General features: G+C 37.7%; 1 protein-coding gene across 1 annotated transcript; it reads left to right on the top strand.

Annotated features, from left to right (window-relative positions):
* The first annotated feature begins 190 nt into the window (after nucleotides 1-190).
* Nucleotides 191-13,456, top strand: zbtb41 (zinc finger and BTB domain containing 41). The gene is made up of 11 exons (XM_055202974.2): nucleotides 191-476; nucleotides 1,579-2,773; nucleotides 2,856-3,063; nucleotides 6,324-6,393; nucleotides 6,632-6,779; nucleotides 8,802-8,931; nucleotides 9,047-9,142; nucleotides 9,685-9,791; nucleotides 10,547-10,652; nucleotides 10,764-10,852; nucleotides 11,103-13,456. The coding sequence occupies exons 2-11, from the start codon at nucleotides 1,615-1,617 to the stop codon at nucleotides 11,711-11,713; spliced, it is 2,724 nt and encodes a 907-aa protein (XP_055058949.2). The 5' UTR covers nucleotides 191-476; nucleotides 1,579-1,614; the 3' UTR covers nucleotides 11,714-13,456.
* Nucleotides 13,457-13,724: the final 268 nt, after the last annotated feature.

Raw genomic sequence — 13,724 nt, 5'->3', positions numbered from 1 at the left:
TAATTTTTATTCATGTGCATACTGAACCAACGTTTTATTAAATGTATTTTAGTTCTTCCTCCAACAATGGCAAACCCATAATGCGACTACATTACCCATAATGCAACATGTATTCCAATGACGCGACACTTATTCCACTCTAATGTGTCACAGAGTACAATTTTTATATTCATTTACTGGTTAACTTTAACTAGCAACGTAAAATCTATATAATAACGTTGATTTAACTACAGGTTATAGTCAAAGGTTATTTTAGAAAGCCTAAATAGGCCACACGTTTTGACCAATGGAAAAGGAAGAACATTTGCTTTCAGCCAATGATGATGCAGCTTATTGAGAATGTTGACGCACCAGCGATGAGAAAAAGCAACTATGCGTCTTTTATTCAGAAAAAAAACATACGTTTTGTTTTTATACACAAAAGCAAAAATAGCCGGCCTCGTCAAACCATCCCACGACGTTTAATCGCATAACAGGTAAGACTGGAAACGAGAAAAAAAGGCGATGTTTGCAGCTTTCCAAGGGGCATTTTAGGGTCGTTTGTCAACGCACTCCTGTTCTGGAGGGGGCCTGTGTGCGCTTGACATGATGGGGGACCGCAAGGGGTAGCACAGTCAGATTTGCATTGTCCTACTAGATTGAGAAATCTTGTGTTACAGTGTCACGAACGTTAAACATGTGGGAATGCTTTAGTCACTTTGTTTATTTCGCTCCAGGTCCTTAGATTGTTGACATACGTCAAAATACATGAATGTTTTTCCCTAAAGGTAAAGAGTGCATGTCACCAACGCCACATCTATAAGTTGAAGTCTGTGACATGTTTAAACTTGGTATAGAAAATATAGAATACAGTTTAGTATAAGAATTACAAACCGTTTTATACAACATTTTTCTGTTGCATAAACCCAGGTGTGCTTTAACATTTGTAGAATTTTCAGTGGGGTCCAAAAGACCAATATTAAAATGCTTTGTTCTGATTTAATACGAAATAATTAATTATAAATTATTTTAGTATAATTACAATTTTAGACTGCATGAACGCCGCATAATTTGAGGATATTACAAATAGCATCTTTATTATATCCGAGATATTGCATATAGACGGTTTCAGCAGTAACAACATAAACAAGTAGGGTCCGTGGTCAACACGTAACTTCCGGTAAACTCCGCTAAGACTAAATAACAACAAAGTACTTTGAACACACATGAAGTGTATCGCGTCACACTTGCGTCCGATGAAACTGTCTACTACGGGGCTTTTCGATGCTTTATTCTGATTGTTTGATAAATGTTTCATGGGTATACATTATTTTTTGATAAAAGCACACCTAACCTGTCAAATGTCTTAAAATAACCACCAGAGAAATGTCTTACCAATGTGCCGCATTAACACCCTGGGTGTGCATTATTTTTGAATAATTCAATGGCCCGTCAATTTTTCCTTAAATATTTTATTCTGCATTCATCTCTTCTTCCACCTAGAGTCTTCTAAAGATGTTCAATGTAGGCCTCATTGTATATTATTGTAACAGTATTTAATTAGAACAGTGCATTAATACTGCATTAACTGTTTTTTAGCATTGAAAGGGAAACATTTTGCTGGATACTGCAAACATGAAGAGGAAAATAATTTCACCCCAGCAGTCAAAAGTAAAGGATGTCATCATCACAAAAACACAGCCGACCCAAGAGACAATGACATCTCCAGGCCCAGTGGACAGTGATTCTTCACAAGAGAAAAGGCATCTAAGAATATCACAAAGTGATAGCTGCTTCTTAAAGTTCTTGAATGAAGACCGCCAGAAGATGCCATCATTCTGTGACACAACTGTCACGGTCAGTGGAATGATGTATAATGCCCACAAGGTGGTTTTGGCTTTTGGCAGTAACTATTTTCATGCCAGATTTAGCGAAAATCCTGAAATGCACCAAGTTACCATTGATAACATAGAAGGATCCATTTTTGGGCACTTGCTTAACTTTCTATACACTTCTGAATTTGAGGTTTTGGAAAACCAGATCCCTGCTTTGGCTGAGGCCGCCTGCTTTCTGGATATGATAGAAGCTGTAAATCTTTTAGCAAAGTGGGGGACACCAGCTCATGTTTATGAAGAAAGTGATGTCCAGCAGGTTCCACAGAAGACCACAAATGTTCAAAAAGATGTCCAAAGTTCAGTCTGTGCGCAGTGCTCCTTTTGCAGTCGCTCTTTCTGCTACAGAAAGTCTTTGGAGAATCACCTGGCCAAGAGACATAGTGCTGAGGAAGATCAAAATACGGTGATCACTACCCGAAGATCTTCCCGTCAAAGAAAGACACCGGTTAAATTTGAGAACCAGGAAAATGAAAATAGTCACATGCTGCAAGGAAACCCCAGTGAAAAAACAACAAAGGATGATGCAGCCACTTTTGAGGAGGAGGAGGAGGAAGAGGATGATGAAAGTGAAGAAGAGCCGCCACAGAATGAGCAGGGAGAACAAAGCAGTAAGGAAGTCCAAGAAGAACCATCAGCCTTGGAAATCGAGGATGCAGAGTGTGAAGATGCAAGTGAGAAGCAAGGGGAGGAACCAACGGATGAACTCAGTAAGACTATGGACCAAGTTGATCCCCAAAAGGAGGCAGAACCAGGATTCAGCAATCCTGTTGAGAACCAAGGTCAAGTGACAGAAACCACCAGTCACGTGTTTCCAGAAGGACTGGCTCCTGTCATGATCGAGAGCGCTAATAAAAAGACTCTTAAGTGTCCCAAATGTGACAAGACCTTTGATCGCATAGGTGAGCCCTAGGTGATAGGTGAGTCAACACTGTCCAGATATCTCTGTATGAGTCATTCATTTGTTTTTTCTTCACTTTGTAGGTAAATATGAAAGTCACACCAGAGTGCACACTGGAGAAAAGCCTTTCCAGTGTGACATCTGTTTTCAGTGCTACTCCACCAAATCAAACCTCACTGTGCACAAGAAGAAACACGAAGGTGATGCGCCCGTCCAGAAAAAAGACCACAAATGTCCCTTCTGCAACAAGCTTCATGCCAGCAGGAAGACTCTCGGCAGACATGTGAAAAGGTGAGAGGATCTTACAAAACCTGTAAAGAAAAGGGTAAATATTTTTAGACTGTGACATCACGCATTAAGACAATTAAGCAGACACTCCCCAGTTATCATAAGTATAAAACCCCCTCTTCTTCATTACAGTTGATTGAAACAAAGTAATAATTGATTATTTTTGTCATGCATAAGTACTTATGCATAATGGCAGTACTCTAATTTAAAGGGATAGTTCATCTTCAAATGAAATGTTTATGTTTAATATCAGCATTCAAGATATGGGTGACTTCAGTAGAACACAAATGTAGATTTTTAACTCCAACCGTTTCAGTCTGTCAGTCGTGTAATGCATGTAAATGGAAACAAAATCTGTGAGAGTAAAAAATCATGCAAAGACTAACCCAAATTAAACCCTGCAGCTAGTGACGACACGCTGATGTTCTAAGGCACAAAACGATCGGTTTGTGCGAAAAACTGAATAGTATTTATATCATTTTTTACCTCTGATACACCACTATGTCCAACGGCAATGAGCGCACATCATCTTCTTGTCCTTATGAGTTTTATGGTGGATTGCAATCATGACTGCAGTGGATGTTGTGCACCCGATACAGTAGGTGGCAGTATGCACGTGATAAGTCATGATTGCAATCCACCATAGCACTCAAAAGAACAAGATGATGATAAACATAAAAATTTCATTTTAAGATGAACTATCCCTTTAAGTTGAATTTAAGTCCCCCTGTTGTCAATAATTTTATCACTTAAAACTCAGTTTTGAGCATCATAGTAGCATATGTAAACGTTTTTCCTGTGACATTAATTTCTTCATGCTTTATAATAGTGTACTTTCCGGACTATAAGTCGCTCCGGAGTATAATCCGCATCATTCAAAAGTGCATCAAGACGAAATAACATATATAAGTCACAGTGGACTATACGTCGCGTTTTAGAAAATTATTTCACAGAATCCAAGCCGAGGAACAGACATTTAATCTGGAAAGGCAAGTTATTCAACTAAACAATAGCAGACAGAACAGCAGGCTGAATAGATGTAATATTATCAGTTATTTATACTATAAACCATAGCATACAGAACTTACCTGGAAGGTTGAGCAGGCTAAATTAACCGAACAAGCCAACTAGCGTGTAGTTCGCATACTCGTCATTCCACATTACTGAATCCATTGAATTACATAATTACAGAAGCAGCATATGGTGGACTCTCGCGGCTTTAGACGGTAATGATGTCTCTTGCCTCATAAATGTCAAAATTAATTCATGCTGTCTTACAAGGCGCACCTGACTATAAGACGTAGCACCAGCCAAGTTATGAAAAAACGCGGCTTATAGACCGAAAAATATGGTAGCTTAAATGTAACTACAACCTTCCCTCATTTAGTTTACGTGAATCTATGAATATGCAAATTAGTTCTCACTTTACTCAATCGCCCAGCTCGGACATATTTATGCAAATTAATTTCCGCCTCTACTCTTTTGCACAACCTCGGACCTTAGATGTATACCGCGTTCCAAATTATTATGCACATGCCATTTTTGCTTATTTTTCCAATACAGTCAGTAAGTTTAGAAATTGTATTGTACCCTCAACACTAGGGATGCTCCAATCAATGCCGACCTCCACTAAAAATACGTGGCCGATCACAATTCTGAATCGGACAGCCGATCTTAGGGGCTGTCCACACGGAGACGCGTATCACTGCATACGTATAAATTTGTTATCGTATTGGCGTTTCATCCACACGGATCCGGCGTTTTGGGAGACTGAATCCGCTATTTTTTGAAACCTGGGCCCGGTTGCATAAAGCACCTTAAGTTTTTTCCTTAAGTGTGACACTTAAGGGGTAAATTCCCCTTAACTTCTGTAAGATAATAATTAAAGAGTTTTGCATATAATCCCTTAAACGGTTCTCTTAGGTAAGAGTTATCGTTAAGTGTTTCATGACAGTGACCCCAGTTTGTTGTTATAAAATGCTATTGTTGCCATGGAGACACAACAGAAAAAACTTAAGGGTTTTTCTGCAACACCCTTAAGTTTAAAGGAAACAACTTAAGGGAAAATTACACTTAAGGTGCTTTATGCAACCGGGCCCAGGTCCTAAAGTGGAAAAATCTGAAACCGACACCCTTGCGGTTTCGTCTGTACAGCCAATTCGTATATTTTGTGAAGCGAAAACGTCATCACATCACGTGTCGGAAGCGTTACACGTAACAGCAACAACAATAACGGCGGACTACGTGATTGTGTTCGTGCTACAGAAGCTACTAAAGCCTACTAGCTTTATTACAGCAAAATCTATTGCTTCTATGCAATTGTGGTGACCAATAAGCGATAATGGACAACACCATACATTGGTTATGCGCATGCTCAAAGTCTTCTTCTGTGTGTATAGTGTATATCTGTGGCAGAATTACAGCGCCCCATACTGGTCCGGCATATATACTACACCGCTTTCAGTCGGTTTCAGTGGTTTCGTGTTTACGGATTATTTTTTTAGAGCAAGGAAAAAAAACGATCGGATAGGGAATGCAGCGGCTTCGTGTGGATATAGCCTTATTCACAGCTACTTCGTGTACTACGGCTTTTGATCAGTAAGTCCTTATCGATCTAAAATCACTGTTAGTTTGAGTCGTTCATAACATGCATTTGATAAAGCAACACTCGTCAAACATAATTATTAAACATATTCTTTATTATCATGAAAATACCTGAAAAGTTTTGAAGAACAGCAATATAAATATATCCTTAAGACATTTCCTGGAGCTGAATGTCATCATAGTTGCGTGTGTATTGTTCTTCGTCTACAGCGCATTTTGAGTTTCTGCACAAGAGCGCCCCCTGGCTTTTGGATGTATTGGCATTTCATCGTAATTCATTGAGAAGCATAGCAAGCATTATCCGCCGATCGATCGGAGCATCCCTACTCAACACTTAAAGCATATTAAAAACACCACATAAACGTACAATTACAAAAAAAAAATTCACCACAGTCTATATCACAGTAATAACAATCTAATGAGCACATCTAGGAATAATGGAAATTGCAAAGAAAAACTTCTGAACTTTTTTGTTGGGGATGTGCATAACAATAACAATGCTAAAGTTCTCTTTGGTCTTTCTTTTCTTTAAAATTTGTTATACCATCTTTCAATGAGCTGATCATTCAAATAGTGCACTGTTGTTAAATCTTTGCTGATAAAATATTTTCCTACCTATCAGTATGTGGTATAAGTAAAGCTCCTGTTTCTGCTAATAGATTTCATCCTGACCACCTGCAGGAGTTTCTTACTCAAAAGAAGAAGAAGAGTGAAGGCTGGAAATGTGATGTGAGTGATTGTCCTTGCTATTTTTTACAATCACATTAAGTACACAGGTCAAAGGTTGCCTTGGATAAAAGCATCTGCCGAATGCATAACTGTATATTTTTTATCCATCCTCTAACAAAAATCTTTTGCATTCACCTTTAATTAGAAAAACATTCTGGATGAAATGCATAGACATTCAGGTTTCATTTAAAGCTGATGATGGCTTTATGTTTGACTGGCAGTATCATTTGTTTTGTAGATCTGCCACAAGTCTTTCACTCGTCGCCCCCATCTGGAGGAACACATGATTTTACATTCACAGGACAAGCCTTTCAAGTGTGCCTACTGTGATGACTACTTTAAGTCACGGTTTGCTCGCTTGAAACACCAAGAAAAGTTTCATTTAGGTACAGATGATTTACTACTGTCTGTGGCTAAATCTATGGTTGTTGAACTTTGAGCATTTTTAGTTCAAAAGAAGTGTTTTGGGTTCAGTACAGATGAATGCACACGAATTTGAAGTTGTTAAAATGTCTCATTCTTATCATGACCACGTAAAACTGGTCAATCTGGATTTCTAGAAAGCTTATGTTTACGTAAAGAAAGTCCACCTATAGAAATTAGTAAGTAACTTCTCACATGCAGATTTCCATTATAAGTGTATTGCAAGTGATAGTTCACCACTGATCTATATAAATGACTGGATTGCGCATGACGTCACAACTGTGAAGCCACCGCGCCGCCATGTTGGTATACCCAAACATTCTATTAAAGGAATAGTCTACTCATTTTCTATATTAAAATATGTTATTACCTTCACTAAGAATTGTTGATACATCCTTCTATCATCTGTATGCATGCACGCAAGCGCCGGAGCGCGCCGCGACGCCTCGACAGCACCCAGCCCAGCCCCATTCATTCAATGGTACCATTTAGAGATAAAGTTAAAAGTGACCAAACACATCAACGTTTTTCCTATTTAAGACGAGTAGTTATACGAGCAAGTTTGGTGGTACAAAATAAAACGTAGCGCTTTTCTAAGTGGATTTAAAAGAGGAACTATATTTTATGGCGTAATAGCACTTTTGGGAGTACTTCGACTCGCCTGAAAAGTCCGCTCCCCTTCTCACTCTCATAATGGGAGAGGGAGGGTGTTACTGCACCGAGTCGAAGTACTCCCAAAAGTGCTATTACGCCATACAATATAGTTCCTCTTTTAAATCCGCTTAGAGAAGCGCTACGTTTTATTGTGTACCACCAAACTTGCTCGTATAACTACTCGTCTTAAATAGGAAAAACGTTGATGTGTTTGGTCACTTCTAACTTTATCCCCAAATGGCACTATTGAATGAATGGGGCTAAGCTAAATGCTATCGAAGCGTCGCAGCGCGCTCCAGCGCTTACGTGCACGCACACAGATGATAGAAGGATGTATCAACAATTCTTAGTTAAGGTATTAACATATTTTAATATTGAAAATGAGTAGACTATTCCTTTAAATCAATGGACGCGATCAGATTTTAATGATAAAACATCACTTTACTAGTCTTCGTTTTTATATCTGAAGTTACCCTGTACATTATTACAACACAAACGTCCTAAGCATGTACATACTTATTTACTGAAAGTTGTACATTTTAGTTTTTAATCAGTTATTATACATTCATCTTCATTACAGTATCAGATCAGCAGACAAACCGCAGCATATTTAATATTAATGATAAACGTGCTCATTTTGAAATCTAAATAAGTAATCATACTTTGTACCGTATGTGCATGCAATAATTTGCTGGTTTTATGTTATCTTAACTTACAAGTTACCTAAACTTATTTAGAGAAATAACACTGACCGTGTAGCTGTTACGTTAAGCGTTCTACACGCAATCCAGTCATTTATATAGATCAGTGTAGTTCACCCAAAAATGAAGTTTATGTCATCATTTACTCATCATCATGTTGCTACAAACTTGTATAAATGTTTTTTTTTCTAGTGAAAACAAATGAAGATATTTTGAGGAATTTTTGTAACCAAAGAATATGGAAGTCAATCGAGCCTCTGATCAGTTTTGTTACGGTACAAACATTCCTCAAAATATCTTCCTTTGTGCTTTTCAGAACAAAGAAATTTATACAGGTTTGTAACAACATGAGAATGAGTAAATGATGACAGAGTTTTCATTTTTGGGTGAACTATTCCTTTAAAAACATAGCCGTACAGCACAGTAAACATATCTTTGACTATGCTTATTGTTGACTACTTGGACTAAATGTTAAATGCTTCCTCATTTGTTAAGTCGCTTTGGATAAAACTTTCTGCTAAATGAATTAACGTCAAGTATTATGAGCATTGTATTATATGCCATAAATGCTATTCATAGAGTTTAATTTCCATCCCAGAATGTTGCATTAATAAAAATGTGATTCTGTAGGGCCCTTCCCTTGTGAGATCTGTGGTCGACAGTTTAATGACACTGGCAACCGTAAACGTCACATTGAGTGTACACATGGTGGGAAGAGAAAGTGGACCTGCTATCTATGTGGCAAATCAGTTCGAGAGAGGTAAGCAGTTAAAATTTCGATATTACTAAAACTACATGCAAATTTGATTTGATGTAAATTAGTCTGCAAATGAGATCTATTCAAATACAAGCTTTTCTTTTATTTATTTTTTTAGGACAACTCTTAGAGAGCATATGAGGATCCACAGTGGGGAGAAACCTCACCTGTGCAGCATCTGTGGACAGAGCTTTCGTCATGGGAGCTCCTACAGGTCTGTGAGGCTTTCGAGCTGCTGTACATACTGTATTTAAAATACATCTGTAAAAGAATAAACTGTTGAAAAACTTTTTGGTGGGTTTCATTCTCAACCGGAAATGTATTTTCATGTACCAAAAACAGTAATAAAATTTGCTTAAAACGAATCAAACTTGAACCTAATTTTGTTTGCCTAATCTTTATTAGACTGTTTTTGCTGAAATATTACTTAAAGGCGGGGTGCACGACATTTGAAAAACACTTTGGAAAAAGGACTCGGGCCGAGTACCAAAACGTGTCTACTAACCGACATCGTTGCCTGGGTTGCGTATGTGTGGGGTGGGTCTATCTAAAGAAGGTCCATATAGTATTTGGGTAGGGGCTTGTTTGTTTAGGTGATTTCAAATATCAACATTGGCTTTCAGAGATCATGCACCCCGCCTTTAAAAGTCAACATGAAATTTTAAAAACAAAAGGGATTTGCGACATCAGCAGAATATGAAAGGTGTTTTAGTGGCAGACGTAAGGATTTACATTTGTATTATGTGTCTCTTTTAGGCTACATCTTCGAGTTCACCATGATGACAAGCGCTATGAATGTGACGAATGCGGCAAGTCTTTCATTCGCCATGATCATTTAAAGAAACACAAAAAAATTCACACAGGTATGTTTTTAGAATTAAGAAAAGGTTCAAATAAACTGCAGATTGCAAGTTCAGTCAAAAGTTTTGAAAACTTTATTTTTTTAGCTGTTTACATATGCAGCTTATAATGCAGCAACTAAAAGGATTAGTCAATTTTCTTATAAAAAAACCCAGATAATTTACTTACCACCATGTCACCCAAAATGTTGATGTGTTCTTTGTTCAGTCGAGAGGGGAAAACATTCCAGGATTTTTTTATTTTAATGTACTTTAATGGACCCCAACACTTAACAGTTTTAATGCAATTTAAAACCTGTGGTTGAAAAATGCATATTTTTTATTTTTCTTGCCAAAAATGACAATCGTTTTGCTAGATAAGACCCTTATGCCTTGTTTGGGATTGTTTAGAGTCATTTGAAACTGCAATTTGAAACTGCTTAAAACTGTTAAGTGTTGGGGTCCATTAAAGTCCATTAAAATTAGAAAAATCCTGGAATGTTTTCCTCAAAAAAACATAATTTCTATTCGACTGAACAAAGAAAGACATCAACATTTTGGATGACATGGTGGTGAGTAAATTATCTGAATTTTTATTAAGAAAATGGACTAATCCTTTAACTGAAGTTAAACTTTAAAAGCAGAGTCAAGTCAAAACCGGACCTTCTAAGATCCCAGTCCAGACCAATACCAGAACTTTTTATAATAAAATTCTTTTTTTTCATGTTTATGAAGTAGAGAGCATGTATGATAATAGTCATATAACATGTTGTGTTTAGAGGAGAGGGCTCATCAATGTGAGGAATGCGGAAAATGTTTCCGCCGTGCTGATCACCTGACCGTCCATTATAAAAGTATTCACCTGGGAGAAAAGATCTGGAGAAGGCATGTTAACATTTACAATTTTTAAATCCACCTGTACAAGACTCTCTGTAAATTCACTATATATGTAATGCTCACGTTGTGATTCATGATCATTAACTCATCATTTGTCAGGTACAAAGCAGTAGTGCATCAGTGTCAGGTATGCAAGAAAGAGTTCAGGGGCAAGACCAACCTCATGTCGCATTTAAGAACGCATTCAGGTACAGTACATCAAAACTTTAAAACTCAAATGTGTATTTACAGCAGCACTAGTGGCAACAAAAGGCACTTCAGTCATTTTGTACTGGCGTCCACTTTTGGGTTGGTTTGGGTGGGGCTACTTGTTTGACCTAAACAAAGATGTGTTTGTTTGTTTAGTTTTAGCCTCACTTTTAATATGCAAAAAGTACTCCATCATGCTATTACAAACAAACACAATGTATTTCTCCATTAATATTTGGGTCTCCTCAGGTGAGAAACCCCATCGCTGCATGATCTGTAACCAGACCTTCCGCATCAAGAAGACTTTGACCAAACACATGGTCATCCACTCAGACGTACGCCCATTTAACTGCCCACACTGCAGTGCCACCTTCAAGCGCAAGGACAAGCTCAAGTACCATGTAGACCATGTGCACAGCGCCCGCATGCTAGACCAGCAGCAACAAAACCTGACTCCAGCCTCTCCTAGCAAACTGCCCGAGCCCCTGCCACCAAACGAAACACCCAAAGCGTACCACAACACGGCTAAGACTGTGCTGCAGAGTGTATCGGTTGATGTGTGTGTTCCTGTAACGCTGGTTCCTGTGCAGATGACTGAAGTAGCTGATCTGGCAGTGCACGGGGCGCCACATGGTGTCCTTCCAGCTGTAAGCCAGCAGCAGCAGACTGGATACCAGCCAGCCACAGATTTAGTTTTCTTAGAAAAGTACACACTGACACCTCAGCCGACTAATATAGTGCACCCAGTGAGGCCGGATCAGATGCTGGACCACAGAGAGCAGTCATACTTGGGCACCCTACTGGGTCTGGACTCCGCCACATCTGTGCAAAACATGGCTAATGCTGAGCACACCCATTAATGGAACTAGTGTCACACATCAGTGCTAACACATTAACTTTTGATTCGTTTCTTATTTATATTTACTTACATCTACTTCGGCAGCAGTTTATGATGGATTTTAAAGGAGCAGTTCACCCTAAAATGAAAACTTGTGTTGTTTTTATGTACCTCCATGTTGTTCTTGACTGTTCAAACACACTTAAAACTTGCAGCTATTGTCCATAAAATGACTTTATTTTGACCACATCTGTCAAGCTCAAAAGAGCATAAAACAGCATGAAAGTGGGCTATATAAACTGTTATATTTTGTGTTCTTAAGGCATATAATATTTTAAAGGAAAACACCACAGTTTTTCAATATTTTACTATGTTCTTGCCTCAACTTAGATGAATTAATACATACCTGTTATTTTTCAGTACGTGCACGTAATCTTTGTACAGCTCGGCGTGAATGTGTTAGCATTTAGCCTAGCCCCATTCATTCCTTAGGATCCAAACAGGGATGAATTTAGAAGCCACCAAATACTCCCATGTTTTCCTTATTTAAAGACTGTTACATGAGTAGTTACACGTGTAAGTATGGGGGCACAAAATAAAACATGGTGTTTTTTTTAAGTGGATAAAAAATGAGAACTATATTGTATGGCGGAAGAGCACTTAGTTTGCAGCACTTTGACCTCGGCGTGCAGTAACATCATCACTACTGACCAGTGTTGGGGGTAACGCATTACAAGTAACTTGAGTTACGTAATAATATTACTTTTCTGAAGTAACGAGTAAAGTAACGCATTACTTTTTAAATGTACACATTAATATTTGAGTTACTTTTTCAAAAAAGTAACTCAAGTTACTTTTTTAGTTTAATTATTTGATTAAAAAATATGTACTGAATTAAACTAAACGTATGCACTCTTTGTGCCTGTGTGGAAACAGTTTGAGTCAGAAACAGAGATGGCAGGTCAGAGCCAAACATTTTTTGTGATGAAATATGCAATTTCTGAATGCAGAAATTTTCAGTCATAAAAACAACTGCAAGGCCTGAAAGAGATCAAGCTTTAGCCACGAAAAAGTAACGCAAAAGTAACTAAAAGTAACGTAAGCATTACTTTTCATGAAAAGTAACTAAGTAATGCAATTAGTTACTTTTTTGGGGAGTAACTTAATATTGTAATGCATTACTTTTAAAAGTAACTTTCCCCAACACTGCTCCTGACTACTCTTGCTTAAACTTCGTCAATATTATGGCGCCCGAGGTCGAATGCTAACACATTCATGAAGCATTGTACAAAGATTGAGTATACGCATTGATAAAAGATAGGTATGTATTCGTCTCAGATGATGTAAGAACATAGTAAAATATTGAAAAATGGTGGTGCTTTCCTTAAATGGAATAAAAAACAAGAAAAAATATTTGCTGGTTAGTTTTAACTCTGGTAAAATGACAAAAATAAAGATTCTGTCATTATTTTTCACCCACATATTGTGAATCTGAAGTCAACAGAATTTTTAATTTTATTTAAATTATTAAATGTCTAAGGTAAAGATGCTATCATCAACAATGCGACATTGGACTGAATGAATTTTAAGCTACGGTCTGCCTTGTCCTAACCATCGTTTTGTGTTCCTAATACCTAAAAGATGGAAATATGTGCAGTGCTGGTTTACAAATGTTTAATTTTTATTTGTCTGAAATAATCTACAACCCAAATTTATCCCCTCCCTTTTGCTTGTGTCCCTGCAAATAAAACTGAATGGAAAGCTATGTTCAGAAAGTATTTTATTCTTTTCCAGGGTTTTTTGGTTTGTTGTGTAGTCAGTGTTTTAACCCTTTAAATTTGACCTTTGGAGATTCTTTTAGGATGTTTATGGGGGGAAATATTATGTGATTATTTAAAGGTGCAGTGTGTAAATTTGAGCAGCATCTAGTGGTGAGATTGCAAATTGCAACCAACGGCTCAGTCCACTGCTCACCCCTCGCTTTTGAAACGCATAGAGAAGAGGTGGTAGCCGGCACCGGAAAAACATGTTAT

Source organism: Misgurnus anguillicaudatus, chromosome 2, assembly GCF_027580225.2.
Source record: "Misgurnus anguillicaudatus chromosome 2, ASM2758022v2, whole genome shotgun sequence".
Classification (NCBI taxonomy): Eukaryota; Metazoa; Chordata; class Actinopteri; order Cypriniformes; family Cobitidae; genus Misgurnus; species Misgurnus anguillicaudatus.
The sequence above is the reverse complement of the archived record's forward strand: the minus strand, read 5'-3'. Positions and strand labels throughout refer to the sequence as shown.

Coding starts and splice junctions, on each gene's coding strand:
- zbtb41 (XM_055202974.2), top strand. CDS start 1,615: ATGAAGAGGAAAATAATTTCACCCCAGCAGTCAAAAGTAAAGGATGTC. Junction 6,394..6,631: donor GTGAAGGCTGGAAATGTGAT/GTGAGTGATTGT, acceptor TTTGTTTTGTAG/ATCTGCCACAAGTCTTTCAC. Junction 10,853..11,102: donor GCATTTAAGAACGCATTCAG/GTACAGTACATC, acceptor GGGTCTCCTCAG/GTGAGAAACCCCATCGCTGC.